Here is a 21,859-nt window from a genome sequence, read left to right as displayed (position 1 = left end):
CCAGCTTCTGAGATTCTTGTTGGTTTGCGTGCTCTCTGACTGGATCATAGTTGATCTGTTTTGTAAATTACTTATTTTCCAGTTTTGTCCTCAACACATTTCTAGCAAAAATAGGGGATTTAAAAGAATAGAGAAAAATGAGTTTGTCACTTTTTTGCAACTGAAGCAAACTCAAGTGTTTTATTTTTGGAGCATGGAAGCAAAGTTAACATCTATGCTATTGGTTCTTTCATGAAGTGTCAGAATATTTTATTTTTGGTTTTATTTGCTCTGGTCTTAACAGCTGCTGTATTGTGACCTTTGGTTCGTTATACAAAGGCATGTTTCAACTGTGTAAGTGTATTCCAGTCATTTAGTTTTGCAAGGAAATTAGCGTAAAGGCAAGTACGTGTGTATTAACAAAATTATCTTTTTTAATAACTAGCATTTTTAGTAATTATTTTAGAATGTCACGTAGTACTTAAATTGATTTTCTAATAGATGGAACAGAGGTCTGGATAGTGTGGAAACCATAATGATTCCCAATTTGAAGGAAAAAAGTTATAAACTTTTTTTTTATTTTTTAATATAATTTTGTAGTTAGCTGTAGTTCTACTTTGCTGAGGGTCATCCATGTCTTAAGAAAAATACATATGTAGGATATCTTTCACAGATTTCGCTTACCGTTTCCTCTCAGTGTTGAAAATGACGATGCTGAAAAAGTGTTGAGATGGCTTTTATTTTATAGTTGTGTGATGATTTTATTAAATGAGCAGAACATATGAAGATCTTGGTTGCTACAACTGGAAACCAGAAAGTTTAAAACTTTTTTTTTCCCTTCTAGATTTTCAACTGAATTCTCACCTATCAACACTGGCAAATATTCACAAGATTTACCACACCCTCAATAGGCTGGTAATGACTTGCCATTTTCTCTCAGCAGAATAGCTAGGACTTTAGTCCAGAACATTTTGTGACTGAAATCATTAAGTGATTACACTTGTAAAAATTATGACTGCCTTTTTGTATGAGAGGCTGTGGGCTTTGAATCCATTAAGAGATACGTAGTACTAGTACAAGGTGAAAGATTGTGCTCCGGGGGTCAGAGTGGTATTTAAGCACTGTTCACTGCAGCATTGGATTTCGATGTTGTCTCCATAGAAGAAGCTTTCCTAGATATATCAAATAATGGTAATCATCATCATTATGCAATTTCTTCTGGTTCTTGTGGAAAACATACTAAATGAGCAACCTGTCCTCTTACAACCATGCAAAGAGTGAAACAAGATTATTTTGAAGACTGTCCCTGCTCGTTTGCTGTGCATTTACATTTGTTTTATTGCAACTGTAGCTGAAAATGCTGATATGGCTTCTGTTCATACACTGCAAATTTAGTGGAAAAGACAGTGCCTAAAAACTCATTTCCAAGATTTCAGTTAGTTTTTAATCAGTTTTCTTTAGAACACATGAGTGTGTTTATCCTTAAGCAAAGCCATTTCTGTGGTAAATGGTAAATTCAGTCTTTCTAATGCTGTATTTATTAATGGAATTGTTCAATACAACAATGCAAAATTCCCCATCCAATGGATGGTTATTTCCACTCTTGAAACGTAGTTTGATATATTTTTGATAAAAATCAAAAATATTTTCCAAATTATTTTGATATTATCCTTGAACTTACTAGATAAATCTGCGAGGGTAGCTTTTTAGATGAATATGAACTAAAACCACAAAGGGTCTGCAATCTTAGCTAGATACTGCCTAGGTAATTAAGATGAATATTAATATCAAATAAAGGTTAAAAACATTACTAACAATGAAGATCACCATATTGTTTAACTGTATCATTCCTACTCTTTTGCAGAATCTGACAGAGGACGTTGGTCAAGACGATCACCAGACAGGTATTTAATAGGGATGTAGTAGAAATAGACTGAAACAATTTAAACATGCTTCATCAGAGACGTTTCTCTAACGTCATTGAAAACTATATTTTAGAAAGCTAAAGGAGTTTTAGTAGACAAGTGCCAGGATTTTTTAAAGTTGTCTTCAAATTAGAGGTTCGTGCTTTTGATTTATCCAGTTGTGAAGGACTTGCATAGGTTTCAGCAGTATCTGTCATTTTGCTATTCCTTAGTGTAAGTACTTTAGAAGACTTCATGAACAGTTTCTCTCACTCCTTGGGCTCAACCCATTAGACTAGCAGAATATCCATGTTCTTACAGTGTTTTGACTCTTGAAAGAGCATTAGTGAGAACAGAGCAGAAGCAAGACCTCTCGTGGCTATCGTGATGCCTGTGACCGAGTTTAAATGCTGTCCTCCAAACAACCCAGCTTTTTTCTTGAGTGGTTTTGATGCAGGTCGTTCCTGTTTCTTATGCAGATTTTTAGTCAGTGTCTAAGGGTGATTTATTAGTCCAAATCTTTTCCATTCAATAAAACGCCATCATTTTTCGAGGCCTTCATCTCAGGTGCCTGGTACTAGCTTGCTGCCATTCTTGATTCATCAGGATTTGTGCTTTGTAACTTGGTATCTTGCAACTTTTGTTACCTCCTTTTGCGCTTGTTACTTATGAGCTGACGTCTTCCTTGATTTCTTTTTCTTCCTTCCTTTCTGTGTTTCAGGCATGATACCTAAGGAGGAAGGAAAATAACTTACTGGCTTCAAGCCCTGATCACTCAGCAGAACTGTTTTTTAAAACTGACCATATCTGTCCTACCATCTGTCTCAAAAGTTTTTCTCTATCCTGAGGTGCTGGCTGTGTTTGCTGATGTTACCTTGAGAGCTTAAGTGGAGAGAGCTGTCAGCTCCTCCTGGAGATTTCTGGGACACACTTCTAAATCTAGCACACTCTTAGCCTAGAGCACTGAGAAGAGATACATAGGACTGCATTGTTTGGGATTGGACAGAGCTCACTTCAGGCTTGTCTACCCTCCTCCATACTGTGACAAATGACTTTGTTTCATAGTTGAGCTATCTTACCCTAGCCACAAAAGCCTTCAGTCAAATATTTTCCTTCAGTGTGGTTACTGATTTGATACTTGAAATTAGCTGATCATGTAAATGAAAAACCTCTGCAAAAGAGGTTGAGGCAGGTAGCTCAAGACAGTCAGAGGTTTTATTGTCCATATGTTAGAACTGATTATCTTCTTCCATCTCCTGATGGAGACTTGGAATTTTCCCCTTTCATTCCCCTATGGAATGAAAATATATTCCATGATCTTTGTTTACTTTTGATCACAAAAAGCTGTTGTGAAGCGTTGAGGTAGTCCCCTTCTGTCACAAATCAATCAGTAAGAGTAGGCATGCTTAAGGTATTTGGAATTTGTCTTATCTCTTGCCTAGTACTTCTGTCATAAAGGTCAATATACAAGCTTGGCCTCAGAGCTCTCATAATCTCTATCAGAAGGTGTTTCAGTGTGTTACTGGTTTTGACAAACTACTTTATACTGACACTCACAGTTACCCTATTGCCTGCATTGTGTTGTTTGAATTAAGCTGTTTCAAAAGCTTAAATAAGCCCGTTGAATGAGTTTGGGCACAAAATCCCAATAAAGAGTGTAATTTTTTACAAAAGTTGTAAAAGAACCTTTCAATCCAGGAACAAGTATGAAATGAGAACTGAAAGTAGAGGTTGATACTGGCAGGCTCCTCATCTTCAGATTTAATCCAGTATTTCTTATGCTTCTGCCCTGTTTTATGGCTCCTTGTAGATAAAGATGAAGCCCAAATGTTTGCATAACTTCCAGGCAGATTAATTCAAAATGTGTGCTTGGTTTTCCTCATATGAGGACAAATACACATGCAAGGAGCTATTTTGGCCATTGTGAGTATAGTACAGTGAAGTCTCCTGTGCCCATTTTGTATGGGACTTGACACTTCTGAAACATCTTACTGGAGAGCCTTGTGTAAATCTAAAAAGAATTACTCTTGCAGATGGTTTGCAACGTGCCTAAATTTTTGGAACTTCTATTTTCCAGTATTACTGACTGCATAGTAGGAAGTGTCAAGACCTATTAATTTTGTTACACAATTCATAGAACTGCATAGATGCTGTGAATTCGAGATTCTGTGTCCAGAACTCATTTGAAAGTCATTAATAACTCTGTTGCAAAAGAGTCTTTGACTGTTGCCAAACCCCTCTAAAGATTATTTTTTTAAGTTTTGAGATTATTTATTTATTTATATATTACACTCTGAATCTCCTGGAGCAAGCCTTATCTTTACAGATTACTATTTATTTTCTGACATTTCTAACCTGGTTAATGTTATTACGTTGGTGGCCCTGCTTTTGGGATGACATAATAAATGCATATCTAAATTTGGTTGAGATTTCTAAAAGCTATGTAAAAAACCCAAGTATTTCAATTTTAGGTTAATATTTATAATGAGCTTTTAATGTATATTACATTTATTTCAGAGCACTTGTTTCTGAGCTAACAATGAAGGTAGTGGACATGTAAATTACTTTAAGCAAATTATGTTTTCTAAGTATTAGCCAGATCTCTTTTCTGGAATGAGATCTTAAATATCTAAGAGCTAGAGAGTGGCAGTTTCAAAATTCCTTCAGTGATTTGGGATCTAAGACGGACCTTGCTTCAAAATTCCGGTAACCTATAATGATTACAGTCTCATAAAATGTGTTCACATTCAGTGTGTGTATATATCTGAAAAATAAGGTAGGCTGTAAATGTGTCATGGGCCTTTGCCTTTTCAGCTGTTTGTAGGGGTAAGAAAAGCAGGCATTCAGATTCTGTAAGCAGTTTCTTTTTCTTCTAGAATGTGTATGCATTAGCTTAGAAAACTCTCTCTCTAGAATTTGAAATAATAGTTGGTTTTATGTCATAACTACAAATCTAGCAACTTGTTAATAGCTTGAAGTCATGATTTGGTTATTAAATTGTGACTTCTTTACCTATCCAGACTAAAATGTCTGTAAAAGTACACTTTCTGTTGTCACTTCATTTGTTTAAAAGAATGAGGTAATGTCTTCAACAAAAACAAGGCTTCGTTGCTGTTCTTGAAGGGGGGAAAAATACTTTTGCCTGTACTATTTTTTTGTTGTAGAGAAGAAAACCTCTTGAGTCCAAAGCAATTCTGTAGTGTGGAATTCAAGATGGAGAAGATGATTTTTCCTTTTAGAACAAGATTGCAAGTTGTTTGGTGTTTTGATGAGTATCTTAGTTTTCTCATCGGGTATCTGAAAAATCATGATTGCTAACTGTGCTTGTGGTGGTCTTGTTGCATCATTAAGCGAGCAGCTATATTTTTCCAATTGCTTCAGCATTCACAGTTTATAATTATTTTTCCTTTGAAACATCCCTCTACTCAAGCATCAGAAGACCAGAATTATTCACAGGCATTATCTAGTGAGAAGGTGAAAATTACATGTCTGTAAATCACTTCTGTAGGGACACAGCTTGTAGAGTTCTTATTTATTGACCTCTGTTTTTTCTTTTTTGTTCTGGTTTTGTTGCTATTCTAGGAGTGTGCCTCCCTTGCAGTGATTATCTTGCATGTTGTTTTAAATTTCTTAGGGTGAATTTTAGCTCTTGAGTTTATGTTTCCCTTTGGTAGCTTTGTCTCCTGCAAATTCTCTTCTGCAAAGCTGGAAGTACTGAATAGAACGTTTGGCAAACAACATTTATACTCGGCAGGCTTTTGGCTGATGGTGGCCTATTCAGCAGCCATTTGGAGGCTCTACCTTGCAAATGCTAGCTTCAAGTGTTAAAAAAACAGTGAGAACTAGGAGGGTTCTGCCAATCTTGAGTTGAGACACAGGAGTAAGAAACTTTGAAGATAATCACATCAGAGAAGCTGCATTTGGTAAGTAAAGTTCCTGTCCAACTTTGCATGAAGTCAGAGCGAACTGCATGTTCATTTGCAGATGATCAGACCTTTGAGAAGTGAGATTAGTTGTGAAAGGCTAGGCCTAGAAATTACATTTAGAATTAGAAAGCTCTGTGTAGGAAAGGTTAATACTGATGCTACTTAGTGAGCTATACTGTAAAATAAGAAATTGCAAGAATTTAAACAAAAAAAACCCCCAAACTCTGATAGTTTTTAGCTGTAGATAGAAATAAAAGATAGAAATATTCTGCTGGTTTAACTTTCAGAGTTTGTTCCAGGGAAACTGTAACTGCCCTTCAAATTCAATATACTGATTGTTATAACAAAAGGAAATACTTTAAAAGTAACATTCTTGTACTGTGTTTTTAGTAGTTTAGAGATCATTCAACCGTTAAAACACTGAAGTCTTGGTCTAAACCTCAGTTATTAAGATGTTAAATCTCTGAAAGCATGTACAATATGTTTGTCCACCTGGTGTCTGTGTGTGTGTGTTTGTGTGAGGGGGTTGTACATGTGCATTTAATAGCCATTTACCAATTTCTGAGCTATCTCTTTTCTTCCCTTTTCTGTCAGTTTGAGAGCTGCAACTAGATACATTCAAACCAAGAAAGGGTATAAGTTTTTTTCATGTGAGTCGTTGGAGAAATTGGGTTATGGTTAATTCTATTATTAGTTTAAGCCTTTAAAAGAAGTTCAGTGATCTTCCTAAAAATGTTGGATCGCGTAATGAGGAAAGGACTTCAAGCAGGAATTCTTGGGTTAAATTCTTTGGTTTGTATGGGGTTGCAGATCTGACAAAATGATTTTCCTGTTCTATAACTGTTTTATTTTTACTTTTATTTCTTTTTATGTATTTTATTTTCATCTTTTGCTATGCTTCTCTTTTCACAGAGGCCTTGCATATTTATTTTCCTAATCAAATAGCCAGTAAACTGGACAAACCCTGTGGGGGTTGGTGGTTTTTCTTGCATTTGATCAGCATCCAACACCTGTGGCCATCATAAATAGATTATTTTTTTTAATATAGAAAGGCATTTAAAAACTATCAAATAGCTCTCAAAGGAATGAGATAGCTACAGGTTATAGTCAAGTACACACATATTTTCCAAAACAAGGTGTTCATTAGCACACGTTTTCATTTATTAAGTTTAGCGTGTGTCTGAGTCTGTTTGCTGTCTCTAGCCATCTGTTAAGTTCTGCTGTCATTTTAAGTGTTTTTAGTTTGTGTAGATTTTCAAAAAATACTTACTGGCAGAGTCTTTAGAAACTTGATCTAAAAAGCCATAAAGCTTCACACTTTCAGTAACTTATGAGAATACAATTTTGCAGTATCATTAATTTGCAGACATAATCAAATGGAACTAATGACATTCAGCAGATCAGGTTCCTTAGTTTCTTTAATCTGGGTAGTAAAATGCATTGGGCATACTGTGAGTTTTTGATGGTCTCTGGTTTACCCGTTTCAAATATATCTTGATATTGGTGAGAAGATAAGTATTATTGTTAGATTTTTTTTTTGTGATAGTAGTTTATGGAGTATAATGCTTGGAAGTTTTTTGATAACTAGTTAAATTATAATTTGAATTTACAATACTCTTAAAACTTTCTTTCTAAAAGATAACATAGGTATGGCTGTACTTTCCTGGGAGGATGGCTGGGGTGGGGGAGCTTCAGGGTTTAAAAAAAAAAAAAAAAAAGGGAATATATAGGAAGAATTTTTGAATTGGAAAGAGTATTTCTTGAACTAGAGAGATTAATTTTCTTCTTAATAGAAATAAATGTAAAGATAAGACCAAAAAGGGCTACTAAGTGCAAAAGCTTTATTAGTTGAAACCAAATTAGCTCATCTTGATGTAAAAACTGGTTTGAAGATCTTGCCTAATACTAGAAAAATTCATGTGTTCATATGCATAATAGTTTCAGTGCATGTTTAAAATAAAGTACATGTAGCAAAGCCTGTGGGGCTGTAAGGTTCCTTACATGTGTTTCTCCTATAACAGGAGAGAGGCTTTCAAAGATACGAAGAATAGGTAAGCAAAAGATTGCTGTTAGTGTTTGTTGTGAATTGGGCCTCTGATTTCAGTCTGCTCCCTTGGTGTCAAAAAGTAGCCAAAGTTTTATTGCTTGCTTCTGTGCTGTGATTTAAATTAAAAGATTTTGTCGGCATCTTAATAAAGCATAGCTAAACTTGGATGCTGTTGAAGCTGAGAAAGGTAGCTTAGGCCTGCTGGAGTTCTTCATATATTCTTGCAAGTTTCTTTGGCATCGCTTTGTGTCTGGATTTTTATACCTCACCTCTCTCTCTTCCTTTCCTTTTAAAATTCTCTGCGTAACACTTAGAGCTTTGATAGCTCTTTGAGCGGCTCTTACACACACCTTTCTCAGGTGCCTATGTGGTCTTCAGTATGTGAAAGTAGGACAAAATTTTGCCTGGAGCGTTAGCCTGCTGTTTCATGAGACAGCAAAGGCAATTTAACGACTTGCTGTGGTCAGAAGGGCTGGTCCTGTGCTCTTTCTTGTGCTAATGTATAGAAAGTTGTTATTCTTTTTTTTGCTTGGGTTAATTATCTACAGGTTTGGTGAGCTGGATTGGCCCACTGAAGAGTCACCAGAGACATAGGAGTATGTAGCTGAGAGAAGGGGAGGGAAAGACTGCCACTTGATTGTCATCAGTGTCTTGATTTGGCTGTTTCCTACCTGGGGACCTTCATTCTTTGAGAACTATCCAGTCCAAATGATACAGCCAGCCACTTATTTTTTTTCCCCTACTGGTTGCTGAGTGTCTCTTCCCCCTCCTCACCCCTGCAAAAAAGAAGGAAAACAAAAATCAAAACCAAAGAACAAACAAGCAAAACCTTTCCTACCCCTTGCTCTCTGTATCATGAAAAACTTGGAGCTTAAAAAATAAAAAGGTTCTGTTTTCTAGAGGTAGGTGCTCTAGTTTTTGAGTCACATCTGTATTTCAAAAAGTAACGAACAACTTGTAGAAGTTCTGAATTGAATAAATGGCTAAAAATAAGGATGCCTTTTTGAGGACTTAAATACTTCTTCAGGGTAGTGTCAGTTCTTGTCTTTTGTTAGACTGAAGTAGCATTGGCACTACTGTACATTTTGGTATAGTACTTTTGGCCGTAACTGAAATCTGGGCATAGAACACCATGTAAAAGTGAGATGGATTTTGCTATTGAAAGGAGAACATTTTTTGTGATTTTTTTTTTTTTTTTAAATCCACTAACTTCCTCCCTTCCCTTCTTCACTTTGTAATATATCTATTAGTGGACACAGTTTGACTGGTCTGCAACAGTTTCATTTCTTGTACTGGTGTTTTTAATTCCCTCTGTAGGAAGTCTCCGGTCTTGCAGTTCATCAGACTGCTTTAGTAAAGTGATGCCTCCAAGGAAAAAGAGGAGACCTGCAGCAGGAGATGATTTATCTGCTAAGAAAAGTAGACATGATGGGTATGTCATCTTACCATGAGCTAAGACTGGTGGAATATCTAAAGTTGAATAGCTGATATGATCATGTTTTTAAATACTAATGGAAATGGTATTCAAATTTGCTTGGTTTCTCAATGTGGAACCATAGCCTGTGATTGAACTGTGGGATATTGATAAGCACACCTAGGTTCAGTTTGCATCTCACCTTTTTCTAGTCGTACAAGAAGTTTGTAGGGAATTTATCCTTGCTCTAGTTTGCCAGCTGTCAAAATAGACATACTTGTTTGTTCAAAAACAACTTCTAAGAGATACAGTAATATCTTCCTGTATACACGCATAAGATTTGGATTGGGCATTCTCAATCTACAGCCTGTCAGAAAAGTGAATGTAGTCATAGCCCACTCAGCTCTTACTTGAAGTGCTGCTAGTCTCTCCCTGTTGCATTGTGATTTGATGCTAATCATGTAAGGGAAAGGTGAAGATTGCCCAGGCAAGTGCTAGCCAGTGGTGGAGTGGTGATCACTGCTCAGCTTCCCTCTGGGCAACAGAAGCACAAGTGGGTCGTAGCTGTGTGCATGAGCAGTGTATTCTTTTGGCATAGGTGTTGCATAGCTGAGACTTCTGCAAGTGTTGAATTTGCAGTATGTGTATGTTCAGTCAGCCTCAGTCACTCAGAAACCATTGAATACAGGACTGTCCTGATGTTGAAAAGTGACATACGCAGCCAGTCTGGTTGCCACTGCGTCAATGAGTAGAATGTGAGCTCTATTACATTCATGTACTACCGGTGACTCAGAAAACACATTTCTATAACAAGTATCTTCAGGAAGGTAAAAAGATGCATTTCTCTCCTAACTGTCATCCTGAAATGAGGCTGAGTGCTTTCCTTTTTATTCTCTAGCATGAGTAAGAAAAATGCTGGTGGCCAAATTAAGCCTCTGGTTATGCCTCTATAACTCCATTGTGTTTAATAGGGTTGCACAACTGTAGCTGCACTGGAATTTATTAAATGATCTCTTGATGCAGAAGAAGAAAGAGATTTCAACTCTCTCTTTCATTGCTTTGCGTATGTAACACTAGCAAGAACAAAAAAGCAGGACATGTCCTTAATATTTTTGTTGCTTTTGAGAAATAATAAAATATAAAAGCTAAATAGTTGATAGAGGACATTACAGCTTATTCAAAGATATGCATAAAATATGGAAATGGAACAAGGACAGAATGTTTCTATAATCTAAGTAGAGAGGTTAATGAAATTTAACTCTACCTCCCTTTGCCAAGACACTGATGGTAAAACAAACCCACCCAAATCCCTAGAAAGTAATGTTGTCTGTAAGTAAGAGATACTGACTTGTGTTATTCAAATAAGAAAATTATGATAAACTGATTTCTTACTCTATCAGTAGTATATATATAATAATTTTAAGAGCTTTTGAAAGCATAATTTGGAGGATCTTTTTTTAGTATCTGCCTTTCAGTTTATAACTAATGGATCTAGTCTTCATTCTACTGGCATGTAAAGCTTTATTAAAAGGAAGACCTCAGCCTGCTTTTAGAAGTGGAGGTGAAACCAGATCTGCCAGTTGTGGGCCACAGGGGAATATGCTTCTCTGATGTGGTTCCAATTTTTATCTGTCTTCTTCCTTAACTTCTAAAGGTTTTGGGGCTTTCTCTGCTTCCCAGTGCATAAGTTTGTTTTGGTCTTCAAGAAAACAGTTTTTATTTCAGTGTGACTGGCAGTATGAAATCATTTGCTGGAACATCCAGCTCAGTCTTGGAGCTCTATTTGCTTTCAAGGAAGGATTTCTTCAAATTTGGCTTATGCCCCTGTAACTTTCTGTGAACGAGTTAGGCAAAGAGCAGGCTGTCTCCTACTTCCATGCTTATTTGTCAGGCAGAGCTCATGCCTGTCATGTTTGGTCTTTGGAGGTCAAACATCTCAGTCACACAGAAATCAATCTGAAATCAGGAACCTCTACAGCAGTGTGTAGCAGACCTAGTTATTTGCATTTTCTCTATATTGTACGCAGAGAATGCTGTATACAATAAAACCAGTATGGATAGTGCAATGCCAGTTCATGGAATAAGGGGCTTCTAGGCCCAGTTCTTTACCATTGCTTCTGTTTTAGAGGCAGACTTCCTAGAAGCTGCATACTAGCATCTCAGGATAAGCCTTCAAGGGACATTAGCCTGTGTGGATTCTGTATCGAGCAAAAAAAAGGTAGTCAGTGTTCTTGAATGTCTGCTTTCAATGAAAAAATACGTGTGATCTCCAGAAGAGACTATATTTCCTAACAGAGATGATTTGTTGCTTCAAATGCTTTTGGAATTATGGAAGTTCTGTATGTTTCTCACTTACAGTGGCAAACTTATAAGGGCAACATTAACAAATAAATTCCATAATTGTGACTCGCCTGTTTGCTTTCATTTCAGAAATGTTAGGTAGTGGCCTGAAGATTATCAAAGGAGTTTCATCATTAATGGTGTTACCAGAGCTGAGACCAAATGTTGGTGATTCCTCCTGGTTTGTCCATGCAAAGGAATTGGTTTTTTTTTTAATCCTTACATGCATAATTTTGTTGGGTGATATTTTCAGTCTTCACTATTTGTGGTGTGTTCCTGTAATCTCTTCAATTATAACAGTAGTGGTTTTGAGATATGTACTCTTTCCAGAAAGTTTATTTCAGCAAGGCTCTGTGCTGAAAGAGAAGATGATTTCTAAAGGCTTTTAAACTCATAAACTTAAACACATCTGATACCAGGGAGCTTGTAATAGCCTTCACCCTCAGTTCGAGGGTGGTAGGGATAGAGCCTTACCTGGGAAGGATTAGTGGAATAATGACACTGGCTGTTGAGGAAAAACATTTATAGGAATAAATCTAGTTGTTAGTGAAGTTATTTGGAAATGCTGATCTTATGCATAGACTGATTATGGAAAACAAAGATTCCAAACACGTTTTTTAGCATCCCACCCTTATATAATAAGAGCTTGAATTCTGTTAATTAATGTTCATAATGTCACCTTGAACCATGAATGTAGTGTTTCAGTGGGAGGCAATTTTTATACCAGATGATGTACAATGAAAAGAACTCGCTGTATTCATTTCTGGATCACAGTAAGATTTATCTTGTCTTAAAGAATAGCTATTGGAAGTAAACAGTTTAGCACACACCAGAACATTTCTGTTTTCCTCTCAGTATGACAGTCTTGACTTTATTGTACTTATAACTCTCACAGTATAGGGTATTCTCAAATTGGAGTTAAAAATACATTTTCTGTACATTGCTCTTCCATCTCTGTGTTAAGTGTCTTAGGAAGGGTAGAGCAAGTTTCATGTAAAGATACTTGCTGAGTAAGAATATAATCCTCACTGTATAATTATCTAATGCTGTGTATCTGTTACACAATCTCTAGCCAAATAGTGGCTTTTTCCTTGGGGAAAAATGAGTTGTATAACATCATATCTTCTCTTTTTTCTGATAGTCTCATTTAAAAAATAATTCTGCTCCTTATTCCAGAATCATGCCAAGGGCAAAAATTTTACAGGAATGGATATTTGGAACCTTAGAAGGATGAAAACTAGGAATATTTATCTGCTTCCCTGGAAGTTATGTTTTCAAGCAATTAGATCTAGAGTCTAATTGATCCTGGATGTGTGTATGGACCACAGAAGCGCCTATTAACATGAAAAATAGGTTTTCTTTATTGAGTAATAAGCTCCATACTCTATAGTAGCAAAACTTAAGTTTTGAAAACACAGTCAACACGCTGTTGTTATCATGGGAAAATAAAATGGGAGTGTACTAACCTTGGAAGTTTTCAAATCCTTCTGTGTTGAGAGTTTTTTGGTTCCCTTGTTGTTTAATAACTGGTTTGGTCCTGCTCCATGCAGACAGCCTGTGTTAGCAACTGTCATAGGTGCCTAGACTTTATTCCTTGAAGTAGAGATTAAGTACGCACATAATTTTCCCTGTTTCTACACCTTTTCAGTGAACTTGACTTAATAGTTCTCAAGAAATTTAAACTGGACATGTGACTCAGCATGCATGCTGTTATACATACTGCTCCTTAAGTATGCCTGATGAAGGTCAAAACATTAATTTAAAAGTTTAGAGATGATTGCAAGTCTTTAAATAGGGAGAGATAAGACATACTCATTCATAAAACTACCAGTCAAGTAAATTTGTCCTTAGGGTTGCTTTAGACAGTCTTTGTCATACCTTGCAAATTGTAAAACATCTCTCTTCCCCTCCCCTTATTTCTGCTACATTATTTATGAAACTATTGCTAAAATCATTATTGTGAATGAATAGGTAAGGCTTTATAAAAATCTTTGATTGTGCTGCACTGATGAGAATTCTCAGTGAAAATTTTAAATTAATTAACTATAATTAATGGAAGTAGTAGGAGGCATCTTCAATCAAAAGTTTGCATCTTTCAAAATATAAATAATCTGAAAGCTATTAGTTACTCAGTTGGTCATACAAAATGAGGTAGAGGTTTTGAGTAAGGTCTGGCTGCGTATAAACAAAGTTGCTGTTGGTATATTTCTTCATGTAATCATTCAGTAAACACCATCTGAAATGAGCAGGCTGTAAATCTTCATGAGGGGTTAACTTTTGACTTACCATAATAAACCATACTTTTTTTTTTTTTCTTTTCCCTTGAATGAGCTGTTACCAGCTTCTGCAATCAAGAGAATGTTTTGTGTGACCTAAGCTCCATGCTTTCACTGATCTCAGTTTGAATATTCTGGAGCCATAGAGCCCAGAGTTGCTGCTGTGGTTGGTGGAGCTCTCACAAATTTCAGTGTAGTTGAAGCATGCTCAGAGCAGGACTGGATACCCAGCTTTGAAGACTGCAGTTGATTGAAGAGAATTACTGTGACTGTTCTTTTTGCTGGCAGTGATCATGTACTCTTACAATGACTTGCCTAGTCACCCCATAATAGCTGGATGGAATTTTCATGCTTTTGCTTTCCCACCAAATCAGTTATGAATGGAGGAAAATAATCTGTGAAAGATATGGGTGATCATGTATTTAAAGAAACATGAAAGGCCTAGACAGTTTTTTTAATTAGTTTGTTTACATCTACCTATAGCACTTCCAATTACAAACTGCGTTTTCTTATCTTTATTGCAGGGATATTACAATTCCCTAGCTCATAAGAGTGTTTCAAAGATAAGTTTAAAAATTGATGTTATGAGTCAGCTATTAGGTCATGATGGATATGCAAGCATATATGAGAAAATACCTTCATTTAAATGCAGTTAAGTAGTTGATACGACTTTTATAAAATTTAGGCAGGTTATCTCATGTTGCTTTTCCCCTGCCTTGTCTCACATTTGTTCTTCTCTCTAGTTGGTAAAGGGGCTGTTAGAGATAATAAAAAAAGGTAAATGCTCCTTAAGGGGGTATTAGTTATAATATAAAGAAGCATTTTTTGAAGTTTACAGTTACTGTCATGACACTGACAGTGTCATGCTAAACTAAGAAAAACTTATTTTTTTCAAGTGAAGATTTTTCTGAGTCATTGTACCTGCAAGTGTGTCTCATCTGAGAGACAAATATATACGCTTTGCCCATAGGTAATTTTTTACTTCCTTGCTGTTCCTGATGGCCAGCATGTCAGGGTTCAGAAATGGAAAGGTTATTCTAAATGCAAAGGTTTGGAGTTTGCTGTTGTCCAGTAGCGATGGGTATAGCAAACCCTCTGTGGAAAAGTTCTGCACACACCTTTCTAGCTCTGATGATGGAGAAAACACTCTCTAGCAATCCTGTGCCAGTGGTACAAATGCTGGTACCAAAAGTACCAGGTATACTCATCGGCCCTTCCTTTATGGAAAGTGTCTGTGGGGTTTTTACTGGTTTTACCACCACCACCACCACTTTTTTTTTTTTCTCCTCCAGACTCTGAGCAGGATGTTCTTTCACTTTTGGTGTGTGACTGCAGGTTTCTCTTGCGGACCATCAATCCTTAAGCTAATTACCAAACTGTAACATGGTCAGCATAATGGTTGTGCATCTATTTGAAGGTACTGGTCATCTTGAGGAAGCTGTGAGCCATGGAGGACTTGGTGTTTGAGACTCGGATCTGTTCAGTAGATGTTTGCTGCCTCCAAAGTATTCCAGATATCTACCCTGTATTTGTCTACGTAGCCAGAGACATTGTCCTTAGCGTAAAGACAAGGCACACCATCTTGCAGTATGTACAGAGAATTTCCAAAGATAGGAGGAATATTCAAAGATACAAAATGGTTGCCAGACATCGCTGGCAGTTTGTATTTTTCTTCTCTGCACATATGATACTTGAGACAATCCAGTCTGTGTTCAGGGTAGTTCAGAAAACAGAGTCTTTGGAATCACCTTTACCCTGTGCTCCCAGGTTGGGTTTGCTGTGATAATTGAACTGAGTTGTTGTAGGCTGTAATCTCAGATACTTGTCTACTTGCTTGTATCGCCCAGCTCACCTCGCCTCACCAAGCACTTGAGGGAGTAGGAGTCTCTTGCTAATAGAACTAGCTGGTTTGGCTAGACTGGGGGGAGAAACTCATCTAGTGTTTGGACTAAGCAGGGAGAGTACAGGCTTCATCTTTATGCATGAGAGATCACTAGTACCACGACTGCATTGGTGTTAATTGTTTCTGTCATATTGCTTTTCAAGTGGTCCTTGTCTTGCAGAGTATGTGATCTGCTATTAGTTCCTCTAGGTTGAGAGAAAGGCATCTGGGATTCGTCCAGTCATTTTTATTGCATGGTTTTATACTTCTGGGCATGCATAGTCTGTTTTCATTACAGATGTGATATGGTGTCACCTGCACTTTTTGTGAATGTCTGGCTAATTAGCTTGTAGGAGAGACTAGGATAGCTCAAGATTATACCCTTTCTGATTTTATTTTTTGTGAATTTATGAAATAATTTCTCTTACTGGCACAGGTTGGAAGATCTGTAATCGGTTCTGGTTTCTCAAAAATCAAACTGCAGTGGTCAGATATTGAGCTTTTTGAACAATGATAAGTTTGATGCCAGAGCATTTTGCTTGGAGTTATTTGGCCGTATGTTGGGCACATGGCCTTACTAATGAATATTGTTGTTTCATACAGTTTCTAAACAATGACCTTAGCCTTAAGCACAGCAAATGACTTTCAGTCCCATATTAGTCCTATAAAAACTTACTATGTGTAGATGCAGTGAATGTATAAAAAGGGCTTTTTTTTTTTTCTGGTTCACCATTCCTCTTACACATGCTGCTGTCATTGATGTCTCCGTTCAGGCTACAGTATTCAGCTCTGCCACTCGCAGATGCAGGAATTCTTTTTCTGAAATAGCTGGATGACCTGGAGCTCTGTCAATAAATTTGTTTCTTGAGGGTTCCTTCCCAAATCCAGTGTTCACATACTGACAGCTAATGTGTTGATGAGTTATGTGAACAAGCAGGGTGAGGCACTTGGTTATCATCCCTTCGTAAGAAAAAACATTGAGTCTTGAGAGGAATGTCTGTCTTTGGGAACCACATTTAGCTTTGGGTGTCTTAAGTCCCAGCAGTGCTCTTTCAGGCTTCTTGAATAAGTAGACTAGAATAAAGATGTTGACTAGCTCCTGCTACAATCAATTTTCAACTTGGTATTCCAGTTGGTGTTTGTCACGTTTGTTTGCTACAAGAAAGGGGATACTGAATAATTAGGCTTCTGCCAAAGTGGCAGAATGCCTTCTTTCTTTGTCTCAAGACATTTCTTTTTATTCCTTTGAATTCAGAACAGCCTAAAAAATATCGGATAGCTCTTTCATAATCACCGTTCATTTTGCAAATATGAGAATGTTAAGTTATCAGACCTGTTTTTAAAACAAAGATAAAATTGTTCCAACTGACTTATACTTTCTGGCTTAGTTGTTTACTTCCTGGGCAGTGCTGTCAGCCTGTTCCTTTGCAATTGCAGTAAAGCTTATGGAAAGTAGGTAATTCAAATAGAAAAAAACGTTTTCAAAATGAAAATGAAAAAAACCCCAAACCCTACAAATTGTGGGTATATGAATATATGTGTTTGAGACATGTATGGCTGGCATTTTTCTGCAGTGTTTCAGTTTGTTGCAGATCAGTGTGTTTCAGTACAGTGTTAATTTTTCTTTCCATCTTGAAATTTCTTAAGAGCCTCATTTGTATTTGTCTTCCACTTAGCAATTTATCATTTTGTTCTGACTAGTAGTATTTTTCTCATGGTTAGTTGCTTCAAAGGAACTATGGCAGTAAGTTAGGTGGAGGATAGCAGAATCAGTGTACTCTAAGCTCATAAGCATAGACATCTTTTACGTGTCTTTCTAGAAGGACAAAATGGTGATGAAATCAACTCCAAATTAATTTCATCATGTTGTTTCAGAATTCTCCTTGAACCAATTATCCATTTTGTTGTCCTTCCCCAGCAGGGTTTGACACTGTAAGAGGAAGGACTGGATGCTTGGAACACATACAGAGCTGTTCTTGGCTACCTCCTTGAGTCTAAGCCATTTGTTCCTCCACTCTTTTCAGCCTTTATGAGCCCGAGCTACTGCAGAGTGGTGGAAATGGATCAGAGAGTGCATATGCAGCAGCAAACAACTACTTGGGCTGCTGAGTCTCTTTCCTCTAACAGACACAAGTGATATTGTCTCTGTTTCAGAAAAGTCTAAACAAGGTGGAGTAACTCATCAACTTCTGCTATGTCTTCCATGGTTTAGGTGATTCAGATGCTAAATTCAGGAGACTGGTACTTCAGTGTTGTTTCCTGAATGTAGTTAAAATTCCTTATGCTTGTAGGCGAAGGAGAGCATTACCTTGCCGGTCATCTCTGGGAGAAGGAGTGCTATGGAACTGTCTTTTCAGATAACTGTTTATGCCGTGATGAATAGCTTCCTTGAGTTATTGTCAGTGAGCACATGTAACTTGTTCTCTGTGGTTCTTTTGTGTTACCAACTTACTAGCTTTAGAATGATGTAAATGTGCATCATGTCTGTTTTGGCCTTTATGCCTTGTATAGGATTTTTTTGAGGAGGCAACAATAGTATGTGCAGTTCTCCTTAGTTAATAATTCAAAGTGCGTGAAGTATGCGTGTGCGTACAGGTAGCACGTGTTGACTGTGACATGGAATTACTCTGGGTGTAGACTCACAGCCAGGTTGCAGCCCATCAGTTGATTGTGGTAACTAACGGTGTGCACAAGTCTTACTTGAACTTACACAGAGCAGTTTGGGGTTGAATTTGAACTAGTCTATATTTGTCATAAGGAATGTTTATGTACATAGGTAACAATTATGAATCAGTTGGAGTGTGACCGACTGAGCAAACACAGTATTTAGGTTCAGTGTTTCTTACTCTGTTAAGCAGTGTCCCAAATGTCTGGATGTGAGGACAGAATGTTGGATAAACTGGTTCATGAAAGGAAAAATATTGCTGCTTACAGTGGCTGTTGACTAAAAGATTACTTTTAAAAATTGAGAATTAACTACTTGTTTCTCTTTCTTTTTTTAAGTATGTATAGAAAATATGATTCAACTAGAATAAAAGCAGAGGAAGAAGTATTTTCAAGTAAGAGATGCTTAGAATGGTTCTATGAATACGCAGGTAAGGGTGAAATGCGAATTTCCTCCTAATAACAATTTAATCTACAATGCAATATAAAAATTGAGAATAGAGAAGGTATGTAACTTAAAATATTTTGGAACATGTATACTTTACTATTCAAAAGTAAAAGTATAGTTAACGATGTACTTCTGTCCAAAATGTTGTTACGTCTCTGGCTTTAGAAGTTCTGTCATCTCTCATGGTAGTGCTGAATAGTACAGAATTATGCTTCAGGAGAAGTGTGTCTTTAATTAAAAAAAAAAAAAAAAGTACGAGAGGTTATAACATTAGTTTTGTTCTGCTGAATCTGGTGCTTATGGTTTCAAGCAAAGAAGTCAATAAATTCAAGTATCCCATGCTAGTCTTGTCTTTACGTAGTTTTCCATCACAAGGTATAGCAAAGGTAGACTAAATTATTTTTCTTGCCCTTGTGTATGAGAACTTTCTTCAGGCATTACTTCTAGGATAGTCAGTTTTGATCTGCTGTCACAAAATAGCCTTTAATAGTGAAGTTGATAATTGTATTCATTTTTTCACATGTGGTTTTCTGAAGAGGAGAACTTGCAGTATGGAGAAAAATGATCTCCTGACTGTAAAGACCAAAAGGAAATTAAATAGGTGATTGACAAAGAAAATAAGATCATCTTCCAGTTTTCTGATGCTGTCTTGGATAACGTTGCTCACAGTTTGTTCTGTTTTGTCTACTTCTTACACATAATGAAGAGTGACTTAATTTGATGTAATAAATTTATTACGTCTTCTAATAAAATTATATAAACTAAATTAAGTACTTTGAGATCTCACTTGTCTGCGGCAGTCTGTGAGAGGAGATTCAGACAAATTCAAACCAAATCTAACCTGTTAGATTCTCTGCCTTTCTGACCAGCTTGATTTATTTTTTTACTCTAGCAACAGGGATAACTCATTTTTGCAAAGACTTTCATGGCAAGAAGGAGTGAAAGGAAGGCTGTATATGAAAAACTTTTGGGTTTCCATTGGATGCATACACCAAGATAAAACAGACAAAAGCGGAGAGTATGATTCTGTTTACAGTATTGAGTAACATTCTAAAAAATTAATTTTCAAAGAATAATCTCTTTTGTGTTCTTGCTTCATAAGTCTCCTTTATATAGGCAGACAGTTGACACTGCATTTGTGGGGTTTTTTTTCCCTAGTGTGTCTTTACAGAATGAGTCTTTTTAAAGACTGTTGTGTACACTCAGAGAACTGTGAGATGTCATGAGAAGATGGCAAAAGATATAATTAAACGTTGTTATTTCTAGAATACTAGGTCACCTAATAATAAAACGTAGAATGATCTTCCCTTTGTAAAACCTATTTTTCTTGCAGAGGTGATCTTTATATTGGATGAAAGTAGGCATTTCAGCCTCTAATTAGTTTTTTTCCTCAAATGAGCTCTTTTAAACATGAGTAAAATAATTCTAACAAGTCCGAATACTTAAACAAAAATAGAATTTCACAGTACAATTCTTAATGCCTATATAACTTTTTTCAATAGAGTATTGTAAAAGTTAAAAGTATCTTGATTTAACAGCATGTTTTGATAGTAGTGGTTTCTAATAGCATCTGTCTTTTGAGTCTTTTTTCCTTTTAAGTCAGCAAAGAAATAACTGTAATTCATTTCTTCCTTCCCCCTGCAGTTACTAGAATTCAAATAATGTGTGGCTGTGGTACAGCAATATGAGTAAACAGGAATATGAGATTTTTATTCTAGGCTCTTTTTTGCAAATGACATTATATAAAGATAGTATGTGAGACAATAAGGTATGACATTCTGGGAATGATAATGTTTTGTATTCTGTAGAGCTATGCATCATGCTTTTAGGTGATATCTTAGGATAACAGTAGAGATTCAAGCCAAGATATGAGTTTCACTAACCATTGTCAACTCATTTAACCATAGTGATATTTACGTGGGTGTTCTGCTAGACTTAAGTGCATTCTTAAAGATCTTACTAATTTACTCTTCCAAGATTCTCTCAGTAAATGGGTAGAATAAAAGATGTTGTCAGGATTGAAAAGTTGTTTTACAGTTTTTCTGTCTCTGTTTCCAAAGGTGAGATAAAAGATTTAAGTGTATCCAAGTCTGATAGTACATGTGGAAATATTTATTGCATGTCAAAACAAACAAAAAAACCCCCGTATGGAAATTCAGGTTGTACTGCATGATTGCGTTTCTCTTGTGCTGTAAAGGTCAGACTGTTTTCATTTTCAGAGATAAGTAAAATACATTTTGTTTGCAGGCACTGATGACATTGTCGGGCCAGAAGGTATGGAGAAATTTTGTGAAGACATTGGAGTTGAACCAGAAAATGTAAGTTCAAGGTCCATTGAAAAGATGTCTAATCTGTTATGATGTACATGAACCAGTCTCATACCTCTTATTTTTCCATCAAGAGTTAAGAAATTCCTGAGTTTTTAAAAAAATTAAAGAAATATAAACCAAGGAGGCTTATATACACATTTGGAAAGAGCTTGCCTTTATTTTAACCCCCAAACTGTTAACTTGTAAAAACTCAGTTTGTCTTTGCTGCCACCCCTTCTTTTTCACTATCCCGCCCTGCCAAAAAAATTAAAAAAAAAAAAAAAGTTGATGGTTGTCTCTTCTGAAACAATGGAACAACCCTGGAGATTTAATATAGCAACTACAAAGTAATGTTTTCTTTGGGTTTTCTAGGAGAGAAGGGGATTCCAAATATTGTGAGCAATATTAGTGCTCCCATTATGCCATTTCAAAACACAAGTAATGATTATATATGATTAGATATAGGTATTTTAGATGTGTATATATATAATTAAATAAAATTTAAAAAGGAGTAGTTGTGCCTTTTACAGGCTTTTTCCTGGTGCCTCCTTCATGCTCTTTAAATGTATATGCAAGTCCCATCTTTTGCAGGATTCCTAAAGCATTGTCTCTAAGTAAAATAAGAATTGTGGTTTTGAAAGATTTACGTATTATTTGCTAATTTTGGAAT

General features: G+C 36.3%; 1 protein-coding gene across 12 annotated transcripts in view; it reads left to right on the top strand.

Moving 5' to 3' along the window:
- DCUN1D4 (defective in cullin neddylation 1 domain containing 4) overlaps positions 1-21,859 on the top strand; it is a 41,730-nt gene that overhangs the window by 9,084 nt on the left and 10,787 nt on the right. For 3 of the 12 annotated variants that reach the window (XM_075752178.1, XM_075752180.1, XM_075752181.1), the window contains exons 2-7: positions 824-894; positions 1,844-1,883; positions 7,831-7,860; positions 9,174-9,288; positions 18,772-18,863; positions 21,128-21,198. In XM_075752178.1, coding sequence (XP_075608293.1) covers positions 824-894; positions 1,844-1,883; positions 7,831-7,860; positions 9,174-9,288; positions 18,772-18,863; positions 21,128-21,198 — 419 coding nt within the window. Of the gene's footprint in view, positions 1-823; positions 895-1,843; positions 1,884-5,047; positions 5,807-7,830; positions 7,861-8,404; positions 8,759-9,173; positions 9,289-18,771; positions 18,864-21,127; positions 21,199-21,859 lie in introns of all 12 variants that reach the window. The other 9 variants (XM_075752182.1, XM_075752183.1, XM_075752179.1 and 6 more) reach the window with 6 other exon arrangements.

This window comes from Balearica regulorum, chromosome 4 (assembly GCF_011004875.1).
Source record: "Balearica regulorum gibbericeps isolate bBalReg1 chromosome 4, bBalReg1.pri, whole genome shotgun sequence".
In the NCBI taxonomy this organism is placed as follows: Eukaryota; Metazoa; Chordata; class Aves; order Gruiformes; family Gruidae; genus Balearica; species Balearica regulorum.
Note: the sequence above shows the minus strand (reverse complement) of the source record. Positions and strands in the feature narration are given on the sequence as shown.